This window comes from Salvelinus sp. IW2-2015, unplaced genomic scaffold (genome assembly GCF_002910315.2).
Source record: "Salvelinus sp. IW2-2015 unplaced genomic scaffold, ASM291031v2 Un_scaffold4683, whole genome shotgun sequence".
Classification (NCBI taxonomy): domain Eukaryota; kingdom Metazoa; phylum Chordata; class Actinopteri; order Salmoniformes; family Salmonidae; genus Salvelinus; species Salvelinus sp. IW2-2015.
In genome coordinates this window covers 9,876-20,166 of record NW_019945952.1, presented here as the reverse complement: position 1 = coordinate 20,166, position 10,291 = coordinate 9,876, and the positions used below count along the sequence as shown (strand labels likewise).

At 44.8% G+C, this 10,291-nt stretch overlaps 1 protein-coding gene and 1 pseudogene across 2 annotated transcripts; both read left to right on the top strand.

Moving 5' to 3' along the window:
• Positions 1-377: 377 nt before the first annotated feature.
• Positions 378-3,406, top strand: LOC112077554 (E3 ubiquitin/ISG15 ligase TRIM25-like). 2 transcript variants are annotated; one of them, XM_070441745.1, is made up of 3 exons: positions 383-1,068; positions 2,963-3,058; positions 3,338-3,406. In XM_070441745.1, the coding sequence occupies exons 1-3, from the start codon at positions 472-474 to the stop codon at positions 3,389-3,391; spliced, it is 747 nt and encodes a 248-aa protein (XP_070297846.1). In that variant the 5' UTR covers positions 383-471; the 3' UTR covers positions 3,392-3,406. The 2 variants fall into 2 exon arrangements, with proteins under 2 accessions (XP_070297845.1, XP_070297846.1); XM_070441744.1 differs by lacking the exon at positions 3,338-3,406 and having other exon boundaries at positions 378-1,068; positions 2,963-3,276.
• On the top strand, positions 3,404-8,934 carry LOC139022558 (uncharacterized; annotated as a pseudogene).
• The last annotated feature ends 1,357 nt before the right edge of the window (positions 8,935-10,291 follow it).

The following is a 10,291-nucleotide window of genomic DNA, read 5'->3' as shown; positions in this document are numbered from 1 at the left end:
CTAAATACAGGGAAATTCTTGAGGGAAACCTGTTTCAGTCTTCCAGAGATTTGAGACTGGGACGGAAGTTCACCTTCCAGCAGGACAATGACACAAAGCATACTGCTAAAGCAACACTCGAGTGGTTTAAGAAGAAACATTTAAATGTCTTGGAATGGCCTAGTCAAAGCCCAGACCTCAATCCAATTGAGAATCTGTGGTATGACTTAAAGATTGCTGTACACCAGTGGAACCCATCCAACTTGAAGGAGCTGGAGCAGTTTTGCCTTGAAACATTCTCGACGTTGCATGCATTTCTCTCTCTCTCTCCCTCCCTCTAACCCCTCCCTCTCTCTAACCCCTCCCTCTCGCTAAACTCACCTATCTGGTAGAACCAGAAAGTCCATACCTCCCAAAAACTCTCTTCTGTGGAAACGAAACTGATCTGAGTCTCTGTGTCGTCTGTCTGTGTGAGAGTGAACAACCGTCAAAATGGCTCATCAGGGAGTTCTGCTGGACCAGGACCAGTTATGTTGTTCTGTCTGTCTAGATCTACTGAAGGAACCAGTCACCATCCCCTGTGGACACAGTTACTGTAGGAGCTGTATTGAGGGCTTATGGGATCAGGATGTTCTGAAASGGGTCTATAGCTGTCCTCAGTGCAGASAKACCTTCACTCCAAGGCCTACGCTGATGAAAAATAACATGTTGGCTGAGGTGGTGGAGAAACTGAAGAAGACAGGACTCCAGGCTGCTCCTTCTCCTGCTCTGTGCTATGCTGGACCTGGAGATGTGGCGTGTGATTTCTGCACTGGGACCAGAAAGCAGAAAGCCCTCATGTCCTGTCTGGTGTGTATGGCCTCTTACTGTGAGACTCACCTCCAATCTCACTATGAATCTCCTGCTTTGAAGAAGCACAAGCTGGTCAAAGCYACCGCACAACTACAGGAGAAGATCTGCTCTCATCATGACAAACTGCTGGAGGTTTACTGTCGTACCGATCAGCAGTGTATCTGTTATCTGTGTACAATGGATGAACATAAAGGCCATGATACAGTGTCAGCTGCAGCAGAGAGGACTGAGAAACAGGTAAGACCAGAACAACTTGCTGGTGACTGTCTGACAAACAAAAAATTAAAGATACAGTAGGAACTAAGGCTGTTTGAATATGAGATCATTCAAATGAAATGGATCCACAAATATGAACACAAACCTTGAGTATATAGATATGTTAACCCTGATTCTTCAAATGTATCACCATTTTATAAAGTCTGTTAGGTTCTGAACAGACGGAGTAAAAACTCAAACCAAGTTGATTCACCCACTGGGCCATACAGCTGCAAAGACAATGTATGATTACACAAGAACATATATTTATAACCTCATACTAGGCATGATCAACTCCTTACACATCTAGACAGCCAATACATCTCTGTTACTAGGCAGGACCAACTCCTTACACATCTAGACAGCCAATACATCTCTGTTGCTAGGCAGGACCAACTCCTTACACATCTAGACAGCCAATACATCTCGTTGGCTAGGCAGGATCAACTCCTTACACATCTAGACAGCCAATACATTCTGTTGCTAGGCAGGATCAACTCCTTACACATCTAGACAGCCAATACATCTCTGTTGCTAGGGCAGGACCAACTCCTTACACATCTAGACAGCCAATCATCTCTGTTGCTAGGCAGGATCAACTCCTTACACATCTAGACAGCCAATACATCTCTGTTGCTAGGCAGGATCAACTCCTTACACATCTAGACAGCCAATACATTCTGTTGCTAGGCAGGACCAACTCCTTACACATCTAGTCAGCAATCCTACACACATACATCTCTGTTGCTAGGCAGGATCAACTCCTTACACATCTAGACAGCCAATACATCTCTGTTGCTAGGCAGGATCAACTCCTTACACATCTAGACAGCCAATACATCTCTGTTGCTAGGCAGGATCAACTCCTTACACATCTAGACAGCCAATACATCTCTGTTGCTAGGCAGGAACTGAATTGGTTCCTCTAACTGGTGGTCATGGCCCTGTCTGATGCTTAAACCTTCGTGGGGTGAAGTGTATGTGTGTGAGATAGGACTGTAGTATGAGGGTCGTTTGGTGGCTTGACCTCGAGACGAATTCCTCGCTCCTCCCTAGTTCTGCAGCTGGCCTGCCTTATCAGAGACTAACTAGACTGTTGAATTCCTGCTCCTCCCTAGTTCTGCAGCTGGCCTGCCTTATCAAGACTAACTAGCTGTTGAATTCCTGGTCCTCCCTAGTTCTGCAGCTGGCCTGCTTATCAAGACTAACTAGACTTTGAATTCCTGCTCCTCCCTAGTTCTGCAGCTGGCCTGCCTTATCAAGACTAACTAGACTGTTAAATTCCTGGTCCTCCCTAGTTCTGCAGCTGGCCTGCCTTCAGAGACTAACTAGACTGTTGAATTCCTGCTTCCTCTAGTTCTGCAGCTGGCCTGCCTTATCAGAGACTGAAACTAGTTGCCCTTTTGCCTCCCTCTTTAGGAACATTGATATTCAACAATAACATGTTTGAACAGAATATTTCAGCACTTCCCTTGTCTCCTCGTAACTTTCATACACCCAGTTCCTATCCACCCTCATTGACCCCAACATATACATTCCTTATACATGTAAAGTCATCAGTACGTTATAGTATGGTAACATGAATAAGTATATTTCTAGCTAGAATCCAACAAGTCAAACGCATTATCATTAGTTATCAAACACCATTATCATTCGTTATCAAACATAATTAGTTTTTTATCAAACACCCAATCAACTTCTGATTTGTGTACTGTTAAAACTATAATCATTCACATGACTACATAATGATATATATTCAGACAGACACTTCCTCAATATTTGTATCCGTGTCTTCTATGGGTCCTTTGTCACATTACTATACTATTGATCTACTGGATAAAAGCTTGATAGCTCATTGAAGAGTGATTCTCCACAGAGGCAGCTGGGGATGAGTCAGCAGAAGGTCCAGCAGAGATTCCAGGAGAGAGAGAAGGAGCTGAAGGAGCTCCAACAGGCTGTGGAGTCTTTCAAGGTGAGTATTGTTGACCAGAGGAGACACACACCATTTCACTTCTCCTCCATCAGAGAGAGAGAGAGAGGGGGAGATGGGTCCAATCCCACTGACCCCACTGTTGGGAACAAGCTGTCTGGACCCCTTCAGAGAATAGACTGCTTAATGTAACCAACTGGGCTACCTCATCACATAACCATGAGTAACCATGACCGACTCATGTCCCCTATACATTAACATGGAACTCTCTCTCTCTCTTTTTTTATTTTTACCCCTTTTTACTCCTCAATTTCATGGTAGTCGTTAAAGTCTTGTCTCATCGCTGCAACTCCCGTACGTACTTGGGAGAGGTGAAGGTCGAGAGCCATGTGTCCTCCGAAACACAACCCAACCAAGCTGCACTGCTTCTTGACACAACGCACATCCAACCCACAAGCCAGTCGCACAAAAGTGTCAGAGGAAACACCGTACACCTGGTGATCGTGTCAGCGTGCACTGCTCCCGGCCCGCCAAAGGAGTCACTAGTGTGTGATGAGAGAAGGATATCCCTACCGGCCAAACYCTCCCTAACCCGGACGACGCTCGGCCAATTGTGCGCCGCCCCATGGGTCTCCCGGTCGCGGACGGCTGCGACAGAGCCTGGACGAACCCAGAATCTCTGGTGGCACAGCTAGACCACTGCACCACCCGGGATGCCCCGGAGCTCTCTCTCTCAATTGAATTCAATTCAAAGGGCTTTATTGGCATGGGAAATATATGTTTACATTGCCAAAGCAAGTGAAATAGATAATATGCAAAAGTGAAATAAACAACTTGAAATCAACAGGAAACATTAAACTCACAAAAGTTTCAAAGGAATAGAGACATTTCAAATGTAATAATTCAAGCGCAAACAGAGTGAGTCGTGCGCCAGACTGAGTTCTGGAGGTGAAATGGAAATGAATGAGGGAGAGTTACAGTGAGGTAGAAGGTGTGGTGAAGAGTTCAGAACCAGAGCCTGGCATCAATGGACATGATAAAGAAGAATCTGGTGCAGTATGAGTTACCATTTTGTTGGAGAAAGTGGAATCCATACCTTTTGGCAGATCCATTAGTGGTTTCAGGGTTTGTGGGAAAGGAGTTGGGCTGCAGTTTAATTAGTGAAGGTAACCTAGGTCTCGTGTAGTGGACTTTGGGGATATGTGTTGTGTTTCTTCTGACCAGAGGGAGTGGCGCTCCGTGTCACGCAACTTGGTCAAGGATCTGTTTCTGTTGCTCTTAGGAACAGGGCACCATTTAAAGGAGTGATTTCTGGGGTAGTGTAAGTTGGAGGTGCAGAAATTGAAGTTGAGACTCCTGTGTTGTGATGCCCGCCGTTTGGTGTGAAGCAGACCCGGTGGTGAGCGTGGTGAAACGAGGAGTCACTGTCAGTCCTTTTAGTTTGAGTCTTTACCCGACAAAGTCATTGTATGGATATATCAGTTATCCTGTTAAGATGTCTTTGTGTTGAATCCACTGAGCTGTTTCAGGTGCAACGTTTATGGTCCGTGTTGCAGCAGTTTGTAGGAGGGAGACTCCAAGATGTGGGAAGTGTGCAGGAGGTCATGGGAATAGAGGACCGCCATTAATATCATAGAAGAAGAAGGTCTGTGAGGGTTTTGTGGTTCCTGAGGAGGGCTACTATTCTTTTTTATTTTGGTTTTCAAGTATTTCTGAATTTATTAAAGCCAAAGCTTAAGCTACCCTAAACAATTCAATATATCAGTCAATATATTTTCTCTGTGATTTGTTGTTTTCCTTCGCCCCGTCAACCGTTCCATCGCATCTTAACGTGTGTAGCTCGGTGCGGGAAGGAACGCTCTGAAGAGGACGCTCATGCTAGTAGGCTTGCAATTTGAGCAGAAGAGAGACTTTCTTTCATACGTAGTACTGCGTCATAATCAACTGATGTTTACGTTTATTGCTGCGTAATACAGTTACAGAGTTGTGAGCTAGCTACGACGAACGTGTCTTAATCGCATAAGATGCGTATATCTAGATGAAGGATTTAATAGTTACTACGTGGACAGCTAATAAGACACATATATGTTAGATTAACGTGTTATTAATGGATTTCTATCGTCCGGTAAAATGTAACACAAATATTAGAGTAACGTTGTATTTATATGTAGACTTCTGACGGCTATAATGACACAAGCTGTTAACTCATAGTTTTGTATTTATAGTGAGGCTGCCAGGTAAGTAATGTACACAGACGTTAGTATCTAGCTAACGTTACGGTATTAATGGGTTGTACTATTCTAATTCCAGCTATAATATGAAGGCAGATGATATCTAGTAACGTTGTATTTAATGTAGTTTTTACTATCTTACCAGGCTATAAATGACACCAAATGATTATTCTAGTAACGTTGTATTTAATTTGTTTTACTATTGTACCAGGCTATAAAATGACAAGATGAAATCCTAGTTAACGGTTGTATTAATTGTAGTTTTACTTCTGTACCAGACCGATAAATGACACAGATTGATATCTAGCGTTAACGTTGTATTTAATGTAGTTTTACTATCTGTACCAGGCTAATAAATGACACATGATATCTAGTTTAACGTTGTATTGAAATGTATGTTTACTAATCTGTAACAGGCTATAAATGAGGACAATGATATCTAGTTAACTGTTTATTTAATGTAGTTTTACTAATCTGTCAGGCTATAATTGACACAAATGATATCTAGTTAACGTTGTATTTAATGTAGTTTTACTACTGTACCAGGCTATAAATGACACAGATGACGTAACATCAGAAGACACATATCTTTTCAGTACTCATTGTTATTTCATTCAGTAGCCGTTTGTAAAACAGTTATCGTAGTCATGTGTAGAAAAGGTGACAGTGTTGATCACAGCTTTCTGCTTTCCATGTAGAGGTTTTGCAAAACAACATTTGACATTTGTCAATTATTGTCCTGTCCAAGATTCAGCCGTGCGACCTGTTTCAGGGAGTAGACAGGCAGTTTGTACCTGTCCAGGAGGAGGAGAGAGAGCGGCAGTGCGGACTGTCTGCAAGGAGGTACAGCAAGGTCTACCGTCAGCAGGAGGAATAGGTTCCAGATGTAACCTGCCTGTCCAGGAGGGAGGAGGGTAGAGCAGGACCATAGAGGTTTCTGTAACCTGCTCTGTCCAGGGAAGGAGAGTAGAGCAGGACCAGGGTGTCTGTGGACCCTGTCTGTCCAGGGAGGAGGAGAGTAGAGCAGGACCAAGAGGTGTTTCTGTACCTGTCTTCCAGGAGGGAGGAGAGTAGAGCAGACCGAAAGAGGTGTTCTGTAACCTGCCTGTCCAGGAGGGTGAGAAGCTAGAGCAGGACCAAGAAGGTGTTCGTGACTGTCTGTCCAGGAAGGGAGGAGAGTAGAGCAGACCAAGAGGTGTTCTGTACTGCTGTCCAGGAGGGAGGAGAGTAAGAGCAGGACCAAGAGGGGTTCTGTCATGCTGTCCAGGAGGGAGAGATAGGAGCAGGACCAAGAGGATGTTCTGTTACCTGTCTGTCCAAGGGAGGGGGAATTAGAGCAGACCAAGAGGTGTTCCTGACCTGTCTGTCGCAGGAGGGAGGAGAGTAGAGCAGGACCAAGAGGTGTTCTGTACTGTCTGTCCAGAGGGGAGGAGAGTAGAGCAGGACCAAGAGGTGATCTGTACCTGTCTGTCCAGGAGGAGGCAGTGAGAGTAGAGCAGGGACAGGTGTCCCTGTCTACCCAGGAGGGATACAAGGCCTGTTCGACCTGGAGAGCAGGGTGGCAGAGTTCTGACTCATGGTTGCAGAGGTCTGTACTACTGTCTCTTCTCTCTGCTCTCTCTCTCTCTGTCTCTCTCTCATGTCTCTCGTCTCTCTGTCTCTTCTCTCTCTTCTTAACAGGCGCTCTGCACAGGCAGACAGTGAGGACAGTGATCAGATCTTTACTGAGCTGATCGCATCCATTGAGAGAAGGAGCTCTGAGGTGAAGGAGCTGAGCAGAGCCACAGAGAAGGCTCAAGTGAGTCAGCTGAAGGACTCCTGGAGAAACGTGAAGGCAGGAAAACTGAAGCTGAGGAAGCGAAGCACTGAGCTGGAGGCAGCTCTCACAACACAGAGATCACATCCATTTCCTCAGGTAACTAAACTGGTCTTGTTACAATGTGAGTAATGAAATTACCCACTTCCATGGTGAAACTTAATTCATACTAATTCATTATGTTGTACCTGTCTCTCTGTCCGTCCCTGTCTTCCCTCTCTCTCTGTCCGTCCTCTCTCTCTGTCCGTCCCTTCTCTGGTCTTGTCCTCTTCTCTCTGTCTGGTCCCTCTCTCTTCCTGTCTGTCCCTCTCTCATCAATCAATTCAAGGGGGCTTATTCTCGTCTCTGTCTGCCTCCTATCTCTGTCTGTCCGTCTCTCTCTCCTCCTGTCGGCTTATGCTCTCTCTCTCCCTCTAATCTCTGTCCCTCTGTCTCTCTCTTCCCCTACTCTGTCTGTCTTTGTCATTCATACTAGTTTCCCCTTTCTCATCTCTGTCATCTCTCTCTGTTCCCTCTCTCCTCTGTCTCTCTCTCTCTCTGTCCCTCGCTTCCCTCTGTCCTCGCTCTCCCTGGCTGTACTTCACTCTCCTTCTGTCCCTCGCTGTCGCCAACGCTCTCTCTCTGTCCCTCTTCTCTCTCTGTTCTCTCTCTCTCTCGCAGAGTTATCAGTCTCTCCGCTATCAGTGTATCTTCAGACTTAAACCCAGCATCGTTGTCGCGGTCCTCTCAGTACTTTGGAGATGTGAAGTAAGACTGTGTCTGAACTGAGAGAGAAACTAGAAGACTTCTTAAAGGAGAATGGACCAAGATCTGCCACTACAGGTGTGTTGAAAACAATAAGAAACATCAACTTTAGAACCAATTGAAAGTTCCCTACTGTCATATACATGTTGGAATATGGTCTGATGGATAACATTCCCCTCTCTCTGTCAATGTGTTTTGTGTGTCGTAGTGCAATATCACGTGGTATGTTCGTATCATATGCCCTCCAGAGACCCAAGCCAGAAAACAGTGTGTTTACACCACCGCATGTGAGTCTCTTTATTGTGAAGTAACTAATCAGTCTCTTTTTTAACATGACCTAGACCCATACATCCCACCTCTCAAGAAATATATACGCGCAAATAGATAGATCTTAATCAAAGACTAGGTATTACACTATCTGGAGCTCCTCAGATTATCTCTGATTGGTAAGGTCTGACTGTGGCTTAATACAAAGACAGAGGTAAGATTACAGTATCTGACTTACTTATTGTTCTGACTCCACCTCATTGTTCTCTGAGCTGCTGCTCTTTCTCCACCCAAGTTCCTGTCAGCTTATACTACAACTCGGACCAAACACAGCAGCAGCACAAAGTGGTTTTTTCGCTCTCTCTGCTGAAGGAAACAGAAAGATAGACCTATACAGGCCAAGTCCAACCATATCCTGACGCATCCAGACAGATTACCAACTACTCGCAGGTTCTGTGTAGAGAGGGTCTGTCCTGGATGCTGTTACTCTAGGGAGGTGGATGGGGGGACTGGGAATGTGGGGTTATTTATAACAGCAGTCTCAATATAGAAGACATCAGCAGAATCAGAGGAAAGGTAACTCGAGGTGCATTTGGATACAATAACAAGTCCGGAGTTTAATTGTGCTCTAGTATGGTTTGGTTCAGACACAATAATGTTGAGACTAAAAGTGAATCAGGCCCTACAGTCCTCCAGAGTAGGAGTGTACCGGTGGATCACAAAGGCAGGATACTCTGTCCTACTACAGTGTTCTCCTGGACACAATGACCCTCCTCCACAGTGTCCAGACACCAGTTCACCTCAGGCCCCTCTATCGAGGTTTTACATCTACCTCTGGTACTCATGAGCACGCTGGTTAAAGCTGTAGTAGTGAGTCCACTAGATACTAGTCATTGCTGGTGTAGTCTATGAGCTGAGCTGGGTAAACTGTAGTAAGGGTGCCCACATAAGATACTAGTCATGGTTGGTGTGTCTGATAGGCTGAGCTAGGTATAAACTGTTGTAGGTGCACATAGATACAGTCTGCTGGATTGTAGTCTATAGCTGAGCCTGGTTAACTGTAGTGTACGCGCGTCCATCATACAAGACTACTCAGTGGCCATTTGCTTAGGTGAGCTATAGCTGAGCATGGTTAAACTGTAGTGGAGGGTCACATAGATACTAGCATGCTGGTGTAGTCTATAGCTGAGCTGGTTAAACTGTAGTAAGGGTCCACTTAGATACTAGTCATGGTGCTCAGGATGTAGTCTAATAGCTGAGGGGCTGGTTAAACTGTAGTAGGGTCCACGATGGAGATACTAGTGTCCATGTCTGGTGTAGTCTAATAGCCTGAGCTAGGTTAAACTGTAGTAGGGTCCACATAGATACTAGTCATGCTGGTGTAGTCTATAGCTGAAAAAAAGCCTGGTTTTTTAAAGACCTTTGTAAAAGTTTTTTTAGGGGGGTTTCCAATAGATACTAGTACATGCCGCTGGTGTAGTCCTAGAGCTGAGCTGGTTAACTGTAGAAGGGTCCACATAAAGATACTAGTTGGCATGCTGGAGTAAGTCTATAAGCTGAGAACTGTTAAACGTAGTAGGGTCCAATAGATACTGAGTACATAAAGCTGGTGTAGTTCTATAGTGAGCTGGGTATAAACTGTAAGTAGGGTCCACATAGAACTAGTGACATGCTGGTGTAAGTCTATAGCATGAGACTGGTTAAATGTAGTATGGTCCACATAAGATACTAGTGCATTAGCTGGTGTAGTCTATAGCTGAGCTGGGTCTAACTGTAGTAGGGTCCTCATAGATACCTAGTCATGCTGGTGTAGTACTATAGCTTGAGCTGGTTAACTGTAGTAGGTGCCACATAAGATACTAGTCATGCTGGTGTGTCTATAGCTGAGCTGGTTAAACTGTAGTAGGGTCCGATAGCAGATAGTCAATGCGGTGTAGTCTAATAGCTAAGCTGGTTAATACTGTAGTAGGGGTCCACATAGATAAACCTAGTCAGTGACTGGTGTACCGTCTATAGCTTGAGCTGGTTAAATTAAATAAGTAGGGTCCACATCAGATACTAGTCAATGAGCTGGTGAAGTCTATAGCTGAGGCAGAGGTTAAACTCGTTAAGTAGGGTCACACATAGATTTACTAGTCATGCTGGTGTAAGTCTATAGCTTGAAGCTAGGTTAAAACTGTAAGTAGGAGTCACACTGAGATACTCAGTCATGCTCGG